Source organism: Mustela erminea, chromosome 18 (genome assembly GCF_009829155.1).
Source record: "Mustela erminea isolate mMusErm1 chromosome 18, mMusErm1.Pri, whole genome shotgun sequence".
Taxonomy (NCBI): domain Eukaryota; kingdom Metazoa; phylum Chordata; class Mammalia; order Carnivora; family Mustelidae; genus Mustela; species Mustela erminea.
In genome coordinates this window covers 28555411-28574132 of record NC_045631.1, presented here as the reverse complement: position 1 = coordinate 28574132, position 18722 = coordinate 28555411, and the positions used below count along the sequence as shown (strand labels likewise).

General features: G+C 37.1%; 1 protein-coding gene and 1 long non-coding RNA gene across 3 annotated transcripts in view; one reads left to right on the top strand and one right to left on the bottom strand.

Annotated features, from left to right (window-relative positions):
- Positions 1-17102, top strand: part of GDPD1 (glycerophosphodiester phosphodiesterase domain containing 1) — a 55984-nt gene extending 38882 nt beyond the window's left edge. The window contains exons 5-10 of the mRNA XM_032323043.1: positions 1922-2040; positions 2561-2650; positions 8819-8952; positions 13846-13905; positions 15263-15314; positions 15717-17102. Coding sequence (XP_032178934.1) covers positions 1922-2040; positions 2561-2650; positions 8819-8952; positions 13846-13905; positions 15263-15314; positions 15717-15839 — 578 coding nt within the window. The 3' untranslated portion in view covers positions 15840-17102. The remainder of the gene's footprint in view (positions 1-1921; positions 2041-2560; positions 2651-8818; positions 8953-13845; positions 13906-15262; positions 15315-15716) is intronic.
- LOC116578551 overlaps positions 1-18722 on the bottom strand; it is an 88304-nt gene that overhangs the window by 24502 nt on the left and 45080 nt on the right. The gene's annotated exons all lie outside the window — the stretch shown is intronic.

Here is an 18722-nt window from a genome sequence, read left to right as displayed (position 1 = left end):
AGGATTTCGGAAGACCTCTTCTCACGTTCACAGTGTTATGCTTAAGGTCCATGTGTTCTCTTTGGGGCCGAGGAGACAGAGCCAAATGATGGAGTGTTTGGTCAAGTGATCCAGAGCCCATCTGAATTACAAAGAGTAGTAAAAAGGCAATAGGAATGGAATATAGAACAGACAAAACAGTAATCCATTTTTCCTTTTTTTCCTCATTTACATGCTCCTTTTTCATATGAGCCTTTATTAAAAATAATTTTTTGACATGGATTTAATTTACTTCATTGGTACACTTTGTACAATGAAGATGAAATAAAGGATCTGTTACCATTTTGTTATTCGTATAGAAGTGCGATCGAAGTTTTGGATGGAAGGACAAATTTTATGATACTTATATAGCATGCATATATATTATGTAAATGATTCAAGGCAAAAGAGATTAGGGAAAGAACAAAGAAAATAACTGTCAGGAAAGATAAAAAAGTGTTTAAAAATCCTCTTCTAATTTTTTTTGACTCCGTTTTCTTTGAATAGCTACACTGATACAATTCTTTAACACATTCTTAAATTAGCATGTTTTTCCCTTGTCCTAACATACATATTCTCAATCTCTGAAAATTTTCAATGGTGGTATTATAGTACAACTTCCCAAACAACCTCAGTATCCACTAGTAGAATGTAGGGGACCTTTTTTCTCTCCTACCCTCTAGAAGGATTTGTAACAAAAGAGATTAACAAGACAAAAACAAACAAATTTATTAATATACTTACCATGGCAGAAACTCAGGGATGAGTAACTCAAAGGCTGGCTAGAACTTGAGTTTATATAGCATCTATTTTTTTTTTAAGATTTTATTTATTTAACTGACAGAGAGAGAGATTGAGAGAGGAGAGAGCGCAAGCAGGGGGAGTGGGGTGCTTAGCAGGGAGCCTGAGGCAGGGCTCTATCCCAGGACACTGGGATCATGACCTGAGCCGAAAGCAAACAGTTAACCGCTTAACCCGCTGAGCCACCCAGGTGCTCCTAGCATCTTAACAAAAATATCCAATACATTTTCAGAGAATTGACAAGACAAATAAGGATTTTGAGTTTTTAGGGTAGCAAATCGTGGGAAGGTTAAGTATATGGGTGAATAATGGAAGATAAAGGTTAGTCAATAGTTTGTTATGCAGCGTTCTGTGGTGCTGATAAGGGCCTAAAGTTGGTGATTTATGTTCTGTACAAATTTAAGTCCTGTTTCTCAGCAAATGTGAAAGGGCAGAGGGCTTCTTTTGTATCTGCTTCATCTCAGTTGTCTTTAGTTAAAAATAATCCTTATGCCAAAGTGGCATATTTTGGAATGGCAAACTCTGTTACCTTTCTGGGGGAATGGTTAAATTAAAATAATTAAATTGTCGCATAATGGAGCATTTTAAAACCATTTAAAATAATTATAGAATAAGATTGGTGGATTATAAAAATATCAATGTCATGGTTATGATATTGTACTATAGTTTTACAAGAGGTTATCAGGGAATCTGGGTAAAAGGTGCATAAATCTCTGTATTTTTCTTATAACTCCAAATGAATCTCAAAAAGTTTAATGAAAAAAAACTTTAAATCATAATTCTAAATTCTAAGTGTATTAATATGCATTATTTATTTTTTACTTTTGTAAAAAGATCAGGTTAAGATCTATAGCTACACTGTAACTGTATTAAATTATGCATTGGAAAAAAATACTAGAGAAAGTATACTAAATGATCACAATGGTTATGTCTAAGTTGTTGAATTTTCGATGATTTTCCTCTTCTTACTTTTCATCCTTTTGTACATGTCCTATATAAATATATCCTATTGTGAAAACAGTACTTTATCTTTTTTTCTCCCAATCCTCAAAAAAATGAATGTTATCTTTTAAAAATACTTTTACAAATCTTGCTTTCTCAGCATGCCAATGTGAAGGAAAAGATAACCGAATTCCATTACTGAAGGAAGTTTTTGAGGCTTTTCCTAACACTCCCATTAACATCGATATCAAGGTCAACAACAATGTGCTGATAAAAAAGGTATGTGAGCCAGTCCCTCTTCTGGCTGTGTTCTATCGGATTTCACAAACTAAGTAAGGCTACAGTAAGTGACTTCATAAACTGATAACGTTCAAGGAAATGTGATACTCTAGGGATCCATATTGTTTTAAATAATGCCCTGGGAGAAAATATCACTTTACTGTTGGAAGGCCTATTTTCAGAGCAAGCTGTCCTGTCCCAGTCATGGATAAAGCTGAGCTCCTGTGAACCAGTTGTTCTGGCATGGGTATAATTAACTTCTTCAAATTTATTTGCTTCCTTTGCAGTTAGTTTATATCAAATGACTAAATAGTTGCATTCTATTAGATAAATCACAGAATGGTAAGATGTATGTAATTGCTTATATTTTATAAAATAATCTGAATTCACATATCGGTTCTTCCCAAAGTTGATATTATTCACTGGCAGATAGTCAGTTGTAATCCATTTTTTAAGTGAAGTAACATAAGCGGATTTGCCAGTAGGCATATGCATAAACTTTTGCATTTTTCACATGCAGGTTTCAGAGTTGGTGAAGCAATACAGACGAGAACACATAACGGTGTGGGGTAATGCCAGTTATGAAATCGTAGAAAAGTGCTACAGAGAGGTAAGCTTCCAAAATGATACAGAATGATCTTTCTTGCTGTTGTTGTATATCTATAAATGTCACCACAGTAATAATTTTTAAAAGTATCTTATTTCAAAGCCTTGATATAAAGACAGATGGTACTGGGTGGAAGCACCTAACCAGAAGTTTAGTAATAGAGGTAATGGATTTTTTTTTTTTTAAGATTTTACTTATTTGACAGAGAGAGAGATCACAACTGGGCAGAGAGGCAGGCAGAGAGAGAGGGGGGAAGCAGGCTCCCTGCTGAGCAGAGAGCCCGATGCGGGGCTCGATCCCAGGACCCTGAGATCATCACCTGAGCTGAAGGCAGAGGCATAACCCACTGAGCCACCTAGGCGCCCAGAGGTAATGGGTTTAATAGAAATCATGTTCTTGGGGGTGCCTGGGGAGCTCAGTTGGTTTAGCAACTGTCTTCAGCTCAGGTCATGATCCCAGGGTCCAAGTCCCACATTGGGCTCCCCCCATTCTGAGGGGAGCCTGCTTTTCTTTCTCCCCCTGCCTGCTACTCCCTCCGCTTGTTATCTCTCTGTCAAATAAAATCTCTAAAGAAAATAAATAAAAAGAAAAGAAATCAAGTACTTGGGGCTGGCTTACAGAATTCTTATTTTCACATGCTAATATTAATCGTTTGCCAACATTTTATTATGTACATTATGAAACAAAATATTATTCCTGTTTTTTAATGTCTGTTTTTTGTTAGGTTATAGAAATTTTTGTGTAATTTTAAATTGAGGAAAAGATTTTAGTCCTTCGACTCTAGAGTTCAAGCTTCTCTGTTCCCTACCTCCCAATCAGAACTAATCAAATGAAGCCAGGATCATAGTTATCAGGTGGTATATAAAAGTAGGGCCATCTACCCACTGAAATTTTTCTGTTTGAAGAAAATATATCTATAAAAAGTTAATTTGATATACTTAAAAAATTTTTTTTAAAGATATTTTAGTTATTCATTTGAGACAGAGAGAGCATACAAGCAGGGGGAGAGGCAGAGGGAGAGGGAGAAGCAGACTCCGCTGAGCAGGGAGCCCGATGCGGGACTCGATTCTAGGACCCTGGGACCATGACCCGAGCTGAAGGCAGACACTTAACCATTTGAGCCACCCAGGCATCCCGATATATTTTTAAAATGAATTTTTATTCTAGTTTCTGATAATTTTCTATTCATTTTTCTTTTCTATTTTTTTTTTAAGATTTTATCCATTTACTTGACAGAGAGAGAGAGATCACAAGTAGGCAGAGAGGCAGGCAGAGAGAAGAGAGGGGGAGGCAGTCTCCCTGATGAGCAGAGAGCCTGATGCGGGGCTCGATCACAGGACCCCGAGATCATGACCTGAGCCGAAGGCAGAGGCTTAAACAACTGAGCCACCCAGGTGCTCCAATTTGATATATTTTGACATGGTATGCTAAGCCTCTCTAAGCAAGTTTAGCTATATACTATACGTATTATAAGTATGGCTTATATACTATAGCAAATATAGCTAGGAGAATATGAAATTCAAAATGTAAAAAAACCTTAAGCATGAAAGACTCTCAGAATACAAGTACTAGTGGTGATAGGGCAGAAGAAATACTGTGACACAAACAGCAATTCAAAATACAAAGATTTCTTTTGGGAAGGCCTTCCTTCCTAGCAAAGAAGGCAAAAATACAGATCCAGAATTGGCACCATTATAATTAAAGTACAGTTAAAACCCTCATTAAAGCAGGTAATTTTTATGTATGTGCCACAGGCTCTCTGAGATTCCAAGGTTGCTTGTGTATAAAAGAAGAAAACAGTGGTCATTGGGATGAATGGTTTCAGATTGCTAAGAATTAGCGCTAATACTTTTCCCTAAGTAATTGTTGTCTAATGGTATTTTCACGTGTCATTAAAAGTGACTGTACTGGAGGTCTTGTCGCCTGCTGGTTGCTTTACGTAACTCAAATGTTTTTAAAAAATAAAAGATAGTGATAACAGCAAATGCAGGAGAAGATGAGGAGAAGCCGCATCTCTCCAGCTTGCTCGTGAGAATGTAAAATAGTACAGCCACTCTCTTCATTCATTGGGTGGTTTCTTACCAGACTAAACATACACTTCCCATATTAACCAGCAGTCTCACTCTTGGGCATATACCTCAGAAAAATGAAAACGTATGCACATAAAAACCTGTATATGAATGTTAATAGCAGCTTTGTTTATTAGAGCAAAATACTGGAAACCAACCAAAATGCCCTTCAACAGGTGGATGACTGAACAAACTGACATATCCACATGATACAATACTATTCAGTCATGAAAGGAAATGAGCTATTGATACCTGTAACAACTTGGGCTGTCCTAAGACTCAAAGACATTTTGCTTGGTGAAAAAAAATAAACCTCAAAAGATTACATACTGCAATCTCTGTATGATGATGATGATGATGATTTAAAGATTTTATTTATTTATTTGACAGAGACATAGCGAGAGAAGTAACACAAGCAAGGGGAGTGGGAGAGGGAGAAGTAGGCTTCCCACTGAACAGGGAGCCTGATGCAGGACTCCATCCCAGGACCCTGGGTTCATGACCTGAGCAGAAGGCAGATGCTTAAAGACTGAACTACCCAGGCACTCTGGAATCTCTATATTATACACCTGAAACTAATATAACACTGTATGTTAACTAACTGGAATTCTTTTAAAAAGAAAAAAAAAACTTAAAGAAAAACCGAAAAACAAAAAGGTTACATACTATATGATTCCATTTATGTAACATTCTCAAAACTGTACACATTGAAGAGCGGATAAGTGGCTGCCAGGGGATAGAGACTGGGGGTCGGGTAGAGAGTGAAGGCAAATACCAAAAGGTGTAGGAGGGAGTTCTTGTGTGTGATGGAACTGTTCTGTATCTTGTTTGTGGTGGTGGTTAAAGAAATTGATACACTGTTAAAACTGCACTAAACCAGGGTGTCTGGGTGGCTCAGTTGGTTAAGCATTTGCCGTTGGCTCAGGTCATGATCTTGGGTTCCCAGGATTGAGACCTGCATCAGGCTACCCACTCAGTAGGGAGTCTGCTTCTCCCTCTCCCTGTCCCTTGTGATCCCTCTCTCGCTCTCTTTCAAATAAATAAATAAAATCTTAAAAAAAAAAAAACAACTGCCTTAACCCAAACACATGCACAAATGAATGCAGATTTTTAAAAGTGAAACTGAGTAAGGTCTATAGTCTAATTAACAGTGATACGCTGGGCCAGGAGGGAGTTAAAGAAAAGAAAAAAAGAAAGGGGGAAACAGCAACAAAAAACCCCAGCGATAAACCAGTGTCAAGTCCTGGTTTTGATGTATGACAGTTACAGCAAATGTTACCATTTGGAGAACCTTAGGTTAAGGGTTCATAGGACTCTGTTTTTACAAGTTTGTTTGTTTTTTTTTAAAGATTTTATTTATTTATTTGATAGAGAACACAGGTAGGCAGAGAGGCAGGCAGAGAGAGAGAGAGAGAGAAGCAGGCTCTGCCCTGAGCAGAGAGCCCGATGTGGGGCTCGATCCCAGAACCCTGGGATCATGACCTGGGCTGAAGGCAGAGGCTTTAACCTGCTGAGCCACCCAGGCGCCCTGTTTTTACAAGTTTTTGTGACTCTCGTGTTTCAAAATAAAAAGTCCACTTTTGACCCAGAATCAGAGAACTTTCCCCTTGATTCACATATTTTTCTTCAAGACTCTGGCTTTTTGTCATTTTAGAATTTAAAAACTCCCCAAAGTTCCAGCAGTAATTTTTGAACATCGCAGTAAAAAATGTCTCAATCATATTTGTTATTCATATAATGAACATGTCATATAATTAACTCATGCATCTTTTATAATTCTAAAAGTATGATTTATAAGAATTCTACATTAGCTCTTTAATTCCCAAATGCTAGAAACTAAAAATACAAAGATAACTTGGCTAATTGAATTTAAATTTTTTAAAAATGTATAAAAAGAAAAATGGGGCACACAGTGGGGAGGGGAAAACATGGGGCCCTTAGTCCCACGTAATGACTTTTAATTCACTCTTACTCAATGGAGTAGTTCTTAACCTTGGCTGTGTGTTGGAATCACCTGAAAAGTCTCAAAAAAATACAAATGCCTGGGTGCCATTTCATAAATTCTATTTATTCAAGTATAATTGAATCTATATTTATGCTGTACTCACAAGTGTAGCTAGCACCAGTCATCATATAACAGTATTACGATACCATTGACTGCATTCCCTATGCTGTCCCTTTTTACCCCCATGACCTATTCATTCCATACCTGGAAGCCTGTGTCTCTCACTCCCCTTCACCCACTCTCCCTCTCCCCTCCCATCTGGCAACCGTCAGTTTGTTTTCTGTATTTATGGGTCAGTCTCTGCTTTTTGTTTGTTTTGCTTTTTAGATTCCACACATAAGGGAAATCACTATGGCATTTGTCTTTCTCTGTCTGCCTTATTTCATTAGTATAATACCAAGTCCATCCAAGTTGTCAATGGCAAGATTCCCAGATGTTCTACTTTAGAAGATATGGAGTGGCCCCGGCTGTTATGTCAGTGGTGGGTCAGCATACCAAACCCCACCCTCTCCCACCCCGGGCAGCCTGGCATGGCTTTCCAGAAGTACCGGTTACTGTTTTTAGTTCTCTGGGTCCAAAGCTGTTTAAGTTTTGAGGGTTGGCCCAAGCCAGTTTTTCCCATAAGCTCTGTTATTCTTAGTGCATGAATTTGCAGAAGTCAGGTTTTTCAGGGACTTGTACATTGTGTTACAGCTGAAACACCTGTATATAAATTAGCCTAAAATGTTACAAAGCAGCATGTGAACATAGGTGCAGAAGAAATCCTCAAACTTACTTACTCTCTTTTTTAATTTTTTTTTATAAATAAAGAAGGGGGTAATTTAGAGTTAATATTCAAAATAAATTACTTTTCTGCATGACTTTTTCAATATATTACTTTTGTATAGAAAAAAATCAACTGTAGGGCTCATGGGTGGCTCAGGCTGTTGAATGTCTGCCTTTAGCTCAGGTCATGCTCTCAGGTCCTGGAATGGAGTGCCACCGTGAGCTCCCTGCTCAGCAGGGAGGCTGCTTCTCCTTCTGCCCCTCCCTCCTGCTCAGGATCTCTCTCTCATGCTCTTTCTCAAATAAATAAATAAAATATTAAAAAAAAAAGAAAAATCAGCTTTACCATAATTTCTGTTTGTTTTAAAGACAAATATAGGAGGGGCTAGGGAGACGGGGATATGAGGGGCAATTTACTGAGCACAGAATTTCAGTTTTACAAGATGAAGAGAATATATATATATATATATATATATATATATATATGGCTTGCATTCTAAGGGTTTTGGGACCTTGAACACATTTTGCAACAGAAATCTAAAATGATGGCTAGATTCTTGGACTAGCTTACAAAATCCTATTTATATTTGATGCATAATATAGTTGAAAGATGACAGATTTGCAACAGTGTTTATATTTTATCTATAGATGTATCAATATCATATCCTGCTTAACTAATATATAACTATATCTATAGATAAGAACACCTATATATCTCTATATGGATATATATGAAAAAATATCGATCTTTAATATTTTTTTAAATGGGAGTAAGGTTACTGAATATTTTATTTATTCATTTCTTTTTTTTTTCCCAAGATTTTATTTATTTATTTGACAGACAGAGATCACAAGTAGGCAGAGAAGCAGGCAGAGGGAGAGAAGGGGGAGGAAGCAGGCTCCCTGCCGAGCAGAGAGCCTGATGCGGGGCTCGATCCCAGGACCCTGAGATCATGACCTGAGCTGAAGGCAGAGGCTCAACCCACTGAGCCACCCAGGCACCCCTCATTTATTCATTTCTTTATCTTATTCCATTTGGTTCTCTAATGATAAGCACTATCACCAACAGACAGAAGTGGTGTAGCAAGCAGAGAATAGGGAATACAGAAACTCAAGTATCATCAATTAACAGTATAGGGCTCCATGACAGATCCTGATCCGTTTGGCAGGGACTAGCCATTTTTAAGTGTGGTGGGTTTGGAGATGGATGTTGATAATTCAGGGAGTACTTTTAACAAATGTCCAATACAGTCTTGGAAATTTTGAAGATATGAAATCATCCTCTTTATTTGAGCAGTTGTAAAATAACATAATATTGCTTGTGTCTTTTAGAATTCAGATATTCCTATCCTCTTCAGTCTACAACGTGTTCTGCTCATTCTTGGCCTTTTCTTCACTGGCCTCTTGCCCTTTGTGCCCATTCGAGAACAGTTTTTTGAAATCCCAATGCCTTCTATCATACTGAAGTAAGTGGTTACTCTGTTTTCCTCAGTTATCATTATAGGGGGACTAAGATCAAGGCTCACTAATATCAATGTAAATGATAAAGAATAGGTGGCTATAGGGGCGCCTGGCTGGCTCAGTCAGTAGAGCATGTGACTCTTGATCTCAGGGTTATAAGTTTGAGCCCCACATGGGGGTTTAAAAATACAATCTTAAAAAAAAATAGATTTCTGTAGTTATTTACATGTTGGTTTAACTGACCTGTATTAATAATGCTTTTTGATATAATTAAGACACATTTTTCTAAAATGAATAATATAGTAGTGTAAGTATTTCATCTGGACCCATTTCAGGTAACAACTTTCTGTGCCTGTGTACTCAGAAGTCAGGTACAAAGAATTGACCTTAACTGTTGAAGCTTAATACTTCTTTTATTCTAACACGTAATTGCAGTTGCCCTCCAACTGCCCTAACTTATTTATACCTCAGTCACAATATGCAGCTGAAATTCCATTAAACTCCAAATTTGTGGGGCACCTGGCTGGCTAAGAGCATGGAACTCTTGATCTCAGGGTTGTGAGTTCAGGCTCCACGTTTGGGCCTAGAGATTACTTTAAAAAAAAAAAAAATTACATTAAATGTGATCTCACCTGCATGGAAACTTTTTTCATCCCCAAACAGAACTTTAAAAGATCAAGCTGAACATTAGTGCAGCAGTCATTAGGAAATATTGGTAAGAAAAACAATTTGGTCGGTACCCTTGTATTCAGCATTTATGTTTCATGCTTGTTTTCCAATTGAGTTTCTTCGTGATGAGCATGTTTATTTTATCTATTCCCAATTATATTTATGGGCAGCCTTTGTAGCTATTTCTCAGACAAAACAGAAATCACTTCTTGCCTACAAAGAAACCATTTTCATTTGCTGGATTAAAATGATTCCTGATCATTTACTCCTGAAATACTTAAGCTTCCTATGGCTTGGCATGAACTGTTGTCCTCTCTAGATTACCTCCCATGTGTTTCTTTTAGGAGCAGGTATTACTTAATTACAGACAAATGAACAAACTTCATAGATTAATCTTTTCTCTAAAAAGTAATCATCGATTAAGACAAGGTAGAATATTGTGTGTGTATTAACTTTTTTTTTTAATAGATGAAGGTGGGTACTTCCTAAGACAACATAATAATTTCTTTAATGAGGTAGTGTTTGATACACTAAATCCCTGAGATTCCAGAAGTCGCAACCAGTATTTTCAATCTGGGGTACAGTTAGGAAAAAGAGGATTTTATTTAGAGAGCTTCTAATAAAAACTGAATTCAGAGAGAAAGGGGAAATAAAGGAATTTAAGTGTGGAGACTCAGAATTATTCCAAGAGTACGGACAAGAGGCATTAGAAAGGAAGCAAGAAGTGAAGATCCAGGGGGAATGGAAATCGCCGTATGCTGTTAAACTTAAAAGTTTTCAGTGTAGAGAGAGGCTAACCAGAGATTTGCTCTGGTACAATCCAACATTAATGACACAGGTAGTTGTGCTGCTCCAGGAATCTGAGGAAACTGACGAAACTCAGCATAAGTCCAAAGGTCAAGTATAGAAAAGATAATTTAAAAGAACAGGTCCTAGGTTCAATATTTACAAATCAAACAATCATGCTACATCACATTAATAAAAGAAAGGATAAGAACCATATGATCATTTCAATAGATGCAAAAAAAGCATAGGGAAAAGACAAAGTACAACATCCACACATTATAAAAACCCTGAACATTAAAATAAAAGCCATATATGAAAAACTCATAGCTAATATCATCCTAAATGCGGAAAAACTAAGAGCTTTTCCTCTGTAGTCAGGAACAAGACAGGGATATCTACTCTTACTAATTTTATTCAACATGGTACTGGAAGTCCTAGCCACAGCAATCAGACAACAAAAGGAAATAAAAGTCATCCAAAGAGGCAAGGAAGAAATAAAACGTTAACTATCTGCATATGATACTGCATATAGAAAACCAAAAAGACTCCACCAAAAAACTGATAAATTCAGCAAAGTTGGAAGATATGAAGTCAACCTATAGAAATCTGTTGCATTTCTATAAACCAATAACGAAGCAGAAAGAGAAATTAAGGAATCACTCCCATTTACAGTTGTACCAAAAACACTCAGATACTTGGAATAAATCTAACCAAAGAGGTGAAAGAATTGTACTCTGAAAACCATAAAACACTGGTGAAAGAAATTAAAAATGACACAAAGAAATGGAAAGAGATTCCATGGTCATGGATTGGAAGAACAAATACTGTGAAAATGTCTATACTGCCCAAAGCAATCTACACATTTAATGCCATCTCTATCAAAATACCAACAGCATATTTCACAGAGCTGAACAAACAGTCCTAAAATTTGTATGGAACCACAAAAGACCCAAAATAGCCAAAGCAACCTTGAAAAAGAAAAACACAACTGGAGGCATCACAATTCTGCACTTCAAGTTATATTGCAAAGCTGTAGTTATCAAAACAGTGTAATACCGGCACAAAGACAGACACACAGATTAATAGAATGGAATAGAGAATCCAGAAATGGGGCGCCTGGGAGGCTCAGTGGGGTAAAGCCTCTGCCTTTGGCTCAGGTCATTATCCTGGGGTCCTGGGATCGAGTCCCGCACCCGGCTCTCTGCTCAGCAGAGAGCCTGCTTCTCTGTCTCTCTCTGCCTGCCTCTCTGCCTCCTTGTGATCTCTGTCTGTCAAATAAATAAATAAAACCTTAAAAAAAAAAAAAAGAAAATCCAGAAATGAACCCACCATTATATGGTCAATAATCTTTGACAAAGCAGGAAAAAATATCCAATGGGAAAAAGAAGGTCTCTTCAACAAATGGTGTTGGGAAAACTGGACAGCAACATGGAAAAGAATGAAACTAGACCACTTTCTTACACCATACAGAAAGAATAAATTAAAAATGGATTAAAGACCTAAATGGGAGACCTGAAACCATAAAAATCCTAGAAGAGAACACAAGCAGTATCTTTTTTCTACATACATCTCCTGAAACAAGGGAAACAAAATCGACAATAAAATATTGAGATTACATCAAAATAAAAAACTTCTGCACAGAAAAGGAAACAATCTAATGAAACTAAAAGGAACCCACAGAATGAAAGAAGGTATTTGGGAAAGGACAGATCTGTTAAAGGGTTAGTATCCAAAATATATAAGTTCTTATAAAACACAGTACCCCCCAAATGAATAATCTAATTTAAAATGGGCAGAAGACACAATGGCAAAAAAAAAAAAAAAACTCAAGAGGGTGCCTGGGTGGCTCAGATGATTAAGCAGCTGCCTTCAGCTCAGGTCATGATTCCAGAGTCCTGGGATTGAGCCCCACATTGATCTCCCTGCTCTGTTGGGAGCCTGCTTCCCCTCTCCTTCTGCCTACTGCTCTGCCTGCTTGTATTCTCTCTCTCTCTCAAATAAGTTAATAAAATCTAAAAAAAAAACAAACAAAAAAACCATAACTCAAGAAACAACACGTGTTGGCAAGGATGTGGAGAAATGGGTGAATCCTCATGCACTGTTGGAGGGAATGAAAACTGGTGCAGCCACTGCAGAAAACAGTAATGAGGTTCCTCAAAAAGGTAAAAATAGAACCATCCTACAATCCAGCAATCATACTACTAGGTATTTACCCAAAGAATATAAAAATACTAATTCAAAGGGATATGGGCACCTCGATGTTTATAACATATTATTTACAATGGTCAAGTTATTTAAAACAGCCCAAGTGTTCATCAATAGATGAGTGAATAAAGAAGATATGGTATATGTACATACACTATGGAATATTACTGAGCCATAAAAACAAATGAAACCGGGGCACCTGGGTGGCTCAGTGGGTTAAAGCCTCTGCCTTCAGCTCAGGTCATGATCCCAGCATCCTGGGATCGAGCCCCACATCAGGCGCTCTGCTCGGCCAGGAACCTGCTTCCTCCTCTCTCTCTGCCTGCCTTTCTGCCTACTTGTGATCTCTGTGTCAAATAAATAAATAAAATCTTTAAAACAAAACAAAACAAATGAAACCTTGATATATGCAATGACATGGATGGAGCTAGAGAGTATTATGCTAAGCAAAGTTAAGTCAAGAAAGATAAATACTATATGATTTCACTTCTATGTGGAATTCCAAAAACAAAAAAATGAGCAAAAGAAAAAGAGAGGCAAACCAAGAAACAGACTCTTAACTAGATAGTTACCAGAAGGGAGGTGGGTGGTGGGGATGGGTTAAACAGGTGATGGGGATTAAGGAGTGCACCTATTGTGATGATCACTGAGTGATGTATGGAGTTGCTGAATCACTATATTGTACACCTGAAACTAATATTATACTGTATGTTAACTAACTGGAATTAAAAAAAACCTGGAACAGAAAAAAAGAACATGGCCCATGTCTTCAGTTATTGAAAGGAGAAGAAAAACATGCTTCTAAGGTTTTTTAGTCACATTTTTGCCCCATATGTCTTTTAATTTGTAGTAAAGTTTGGTTGTTTGTTTAAGTTTACTAAATACCAGTGCTCACTTCAGCAGCAAATGTACTAAATCTTCTATTACTAAGTTAGATCAGACAAAGTGAGAGAAAGAAGCTTCACCAAAAAAGAGAAGAGACATGAGCCCCAGGCACCCAGGGTCTAGAAAGAGAACTTTCATTATGTTTTTAACCTTTTAGTAGTGGTAGCAAAAAGTTATCTCAAAATCAATAGAAACAGAGAACCCAAGTGGGTTTTAATTTACTTTTTTTCACAAATATTTTTTGAGCACATACTAAATGCAAGGCAACTGTTTGTTTTTGAACTCATTTTATTTTATCACACTAGTATCTTTCTGTGTTTCTAATTTATGATTCAAATTTTATTTTGCCTCAGGCTAAAAGAACCACACACAATGTCCAGAAGTCAAAAGTTTCTCATCTGGCTTTCCGATATGTAAGAATTTTAGTTTCTTGATCTACGAGTTATTGTTTTAGCTGTATCTGTTAAATACCGTGTTTGTAATTTAGAGCAAGCTTTCTACATGGGGTTTGTAACAAGGACACGATGAGCATGTACTCCATGGGTGGATGTATATGAATCATTTAGAACTACTCTAATTACGAGTCACAAAACCTTAAGAGGAATCTTGAGAGATCATCTCCTCCAGCTTCAGGGGCAACCAAAGGCAGATGATTAAGTTAGGATTCTCTAGCTAGTTAGTAGAAGAGGAGGCATGGCATTTGCTCTCTTTACTAACCCACAGTCAAAGACATGGTGGAAAGAAGTGTGTATAACCGTACAAGTGTATGTAAAAGTATATACTGACTAGTGGCATATTCCTATGAAAAATCCGCTGCACGAAGACTTAACAGCAGACAGGAAGCCCCACCTTTAGGGTAGAGATCAACTTTAAAGAAAATACTTTCCCTTCTCAGACACGTTGTGTTTAGTTTTAGGTAAATACCATGATGTTGCTGTGCTATATTTTGCTTTATTTTATTTTATTTTTTATATTTTGCTTAAATAATAGTCCTAAATCACAACTTTTAAATTACTTAGCTCCTCTTGCAGAGTTGGAAAACTATCTTTTATCTTTTCTCTGTGCCACGAGGTTTATTCTTTTTTGCTTTATTACTGATTCAATTTCTGGTTTTCAGGGTTGCATTTTTAATTGGTATTAAGTGCATATGATTTTAAGTCTCTGTTATTTCATCATTTTAACAGACATAAACAGAATAGAAACAATATGTTTAACTTGCCAATATAGTTCGCTCCCATCCTGCTCAAGTGATTTATAGTCTAAGAATTCACTTTTAAGTCAATTATTTAGCACTTTTAAAAAGTGCAGTTTTCCTATTTATAGTGTAATTAATGGACATGAGGTTTCTAAGATAACCCAGGAAACACTAATCCATTATGTAAATGAACTATATTATAGAACCTGGCCCAAGTTCATGGCCTTGTTTTAACTTGGAAAGTTAGAAACAGACTTCTCAGCTCTTCCTCACTTGTTAACAGTGTCAACAGGGAAAGCGAGGAAGCCTCTTGTCTACGGAGCGGGTTCGATCAGATTGCGTCTCCTGAGGATCTAGTTACAGAAGGAATAGAAGGGAGGTTCTGGTGGTCCACCAGCAAGCAGCCAGCAGTGAAAGGAGATTCAGCAGTTAGAACATAAATATCCACCGCAGTTATGACTTGAGGCGGTTGCTTTACTGCCGCTAAAGCACTGGGATAAACTCTAAATGGACTAAATTAGGACTGAGGACTAAGAGGTAAGAGTATCTAAATCTGTTCTGCTTTTCTTTTCTAGCTTACTAATGAGAAAAGCCTTGTTTGACCACCTCACTGCCAGAGGCATTCAGGTAAGTCTCTGGAATGACGCATTTTGGAAACAGTATAGCTCACCAGTTTAACAATAGTGTCAAGGGCAGGAACTTGATTTGGTTCCAGCTCTGATGCTGCTGCTTTACTGGTTCACCTATGAAGACCTTAAGCTCTGCCTTCAACTTAACAAGAAAGCACTGGCATTTTAGTAACTGGAGTCCACGTGTGTATAGGTGAGAGTAACTGAAGCCAGAGGGTGGGACAGTGTTTATTTAAGGAGTAAAGTAAAAAAATATTTAAACGGTTCAATGATTTCTTAAAATTACAGGCTTAAAATGTTGTTTCCAAGTATGCTGAGATTGTAGTGTATAAAGGCTATTAAAACATAATTTTCTACTTTTAACCTTTCATCTCATACTTCTCATGCTTCTGATTTTCAGGTGTATATTTGGGTTTTGAATGAAGAACAAGAATACAAACGAGCTTTTGATTTGGGAGCAACTGGGGTAATGACAGACTATCCAACAAAGCTTAAGGACTTTTTACATAATTTTTCAGCTTAGAAAAAGAGGTACTCAAAAGCACTCAAAGAAAAGATGAAAAGACCTAAAGAAAAACAACAACAACAAACAAAAACAAAAAACAAAACAAGTTTGCCATCATTTCCCTAAGCCATTTCCAGAATGGCAAAGGTTTAATCATTTAAGTTTTAATTACCTCATTTTTAAGCTTGTCTGAGAATGTAGAAACTATATATTGTATATTTATTTTAAAGAATATTGCATATTTTACATGTGTAAATAGTTTGTTTAGAATGATAACTGGTTATGAGATGTAAGTAGAAGATTATTGATCAAGAGTTCTGTATATGATGCAGTATTCTTCTATTATAAGTAATTGTAAAATCAAAGACTTTTGAATAGATTTGATACTAGCCTTCACTGGAATAAGATCAACTAATTAGTAAAGCAGAATTACTGAAGGCCACTACAGCTATGCTGAGTTGTCTTGTTATTTCTAGGTACATCTTAGTTTAAAAGGAAAGAAAATACAGTAGGAGGAGAGCTTAGAAATCAGTGATACAGTTGATCTGACAGGCTCTGTTACCTTTGTTAACAGAAGGCAGTCTCCATAAAAACTGAAACTAATACTTGATCAGAAATAAAAACTGTAGACAATTAGATTTCTTGGTTGCTGCTGTTAATGGGGACATTCTGTTTGGAATCTTCTTCAGGTGTAAAATTGTTACCATGTCCTTTCTTTTTGGCAGACATTAAAATTGGACTTCTTAAATGTAAATTAAGACAAGACCTAAATAATCATATATTTACGTTTCCTCTAAACATTATGTTTCCTCTAAACAAAATTTTCCAATTTTTGGCACTGACTAATAACTGTTCGGGCCTACATCTAGATTATAAATAACGTCTTGAATCCTAATAATCATATGAAACTGACGAAAGTACGTATCATTGTTTCCAATACGTATGGTATAAACCACCTGTTCTTGATCTTTAAGGTTTAATTCTTCTGACTATTAAATGGAAGCAGAATTTCTCAAAGCATTAGGCATCACTTCCTCTCCTTTTCTGATATGACTCCATGTAAATCTTTTTCTAATCTTTTTGACTAATTTTCATGATCTCTTTGGGAGGCAAATATACTCTGGAATAATAAGGGTCTTTTTACCTAGATTACATCTCTCATTTGGAGTTTGCCAGCTCACAGCTAAGAAGGATGATGATATTCCCACCTATCCCTTAATGACATAAATAACATTTACTTTTTGTTTATCTAAACTGAAATAAAGTTTTACAAGAACAAAATAAGGTTTCTTCATTGCTTTTTTGCAGTTGTAATTCCAACTATGCTTTATAGATTTGGGGCTGCAGAATTTAATGAGGTGATAAATTGATAATGTGAGTAAGTACGCCTGAGATTTCTCTCTAGAGTAAGGAAAGCAAAAGAAAATATGGAAACACTCTTATGGCACGGAAGTGGCTTCTTGGCATTTGAACAAATAACTTGGGCAGGTGATCCATTAAATCAGGCATTTTTAGGGGCGCCTGGGTGGCTCAGTGGGTTAAAGCCTCTGCCTTCGGCTCAGGTCATGATCCCAGGGTCCTGGGATCGAGCCCTGCATCGGGCTCTCTGCTCAGTGGGGAGCCTGCTTCCTGCTCTTTCTCTGCCTGCCTCTCTGCCTCCTTGTGATTTCTGTCTGTCAAATAAATAAATAAATCTTTAAAATAAATAAATAAATAAATAAATCAGTCATTTCTACTTTCATGTACTATAATTTATGGTCATAGTTGCTAGGGATTATTTTGATCACTTTAATATGATTCTTTTTTGTTATTTATTCTTTTTGTATTTTGCTTTGTTATGATTCAGAGCAGCTCATATCATAGGGCCAGCATATATTTTGTGTCAACAGTAGGAGATAAAGTACCCAATATGGTAAAGATGGTTAGAAAGTCATATTTTAAAAGCCTGGTATTTCTGGGATGCCTGGCTGGCTCAGTTGTTAGAGCATATAATTCTTGATCTCAGGGTTGTGAATTTGAGCCCCATGTTGGGAGTAGTTTACTTAAAAAAAAAAAAAAAAGTTTGCTGATTTTATATTCGAGGTGACTTTAATTCACTTGACATAAGTATTTACTATAATAAAAGAGTTCATATTCATGATCAGATAACATCTCAATACTGCTTTTCTGATAAGAGCATCACATTTTATCTATTTACTTATTTACAGTAATCTCTATGCCCAATGTGGGGCTCAGACTCCAAGACCCCAAGATCAAGAGTCACATACTCGACTCCCCAACTGAGCCAGCCAGGATCCCCTAGAACATCACCTTTTTTTAAGGTTTAGTTTATTTATTAGAGAGAGAGAGAGCGCGCACGTGCACAGGAGTGGGGGTGGGGTGAGGGGCATAGGGAGAGGGAGAGAGAGAGAAGCAGACTCCCCGCTGAGCAGGGAGCCCAATGTGGGGCTCCATCCCAGGACCCCGGGATCATGACTTGAGCTAAAGGCAGATGCTTAACCGACGGAGCATCACATTTTATTTTTTTTTATTTTTTTATTTTTTTTAAAGATTTTTTATTATTCATTTGACAGAGAGAGATCACAAGTAGGCAGAGAGACAGGCAGAGAGAGAGAGAGAGGAGGAAGCAGGCTCCCTGCTGAGCAGAGAGCCCGATGCGGGACTCGATCCCAGAACCCTGGGATCATGACCTGAGCCGAAGGCAGCAGCTTAACCCACTGAGCCACCCAGGCGCCCGAGCATCACATTTTATTTTATTTTTTTTATTTTTTATTTTTTTTAAATTTATTTATTTGACAGAGACAGAGATCACAAGTAGGCAGAGAGGCAGGCAGAGAGAGAGAGGAGGAAGCAGGCTCCCCGCTGAGCAGAGAGCCCGATGCGGGACTCGATCCCAGGACC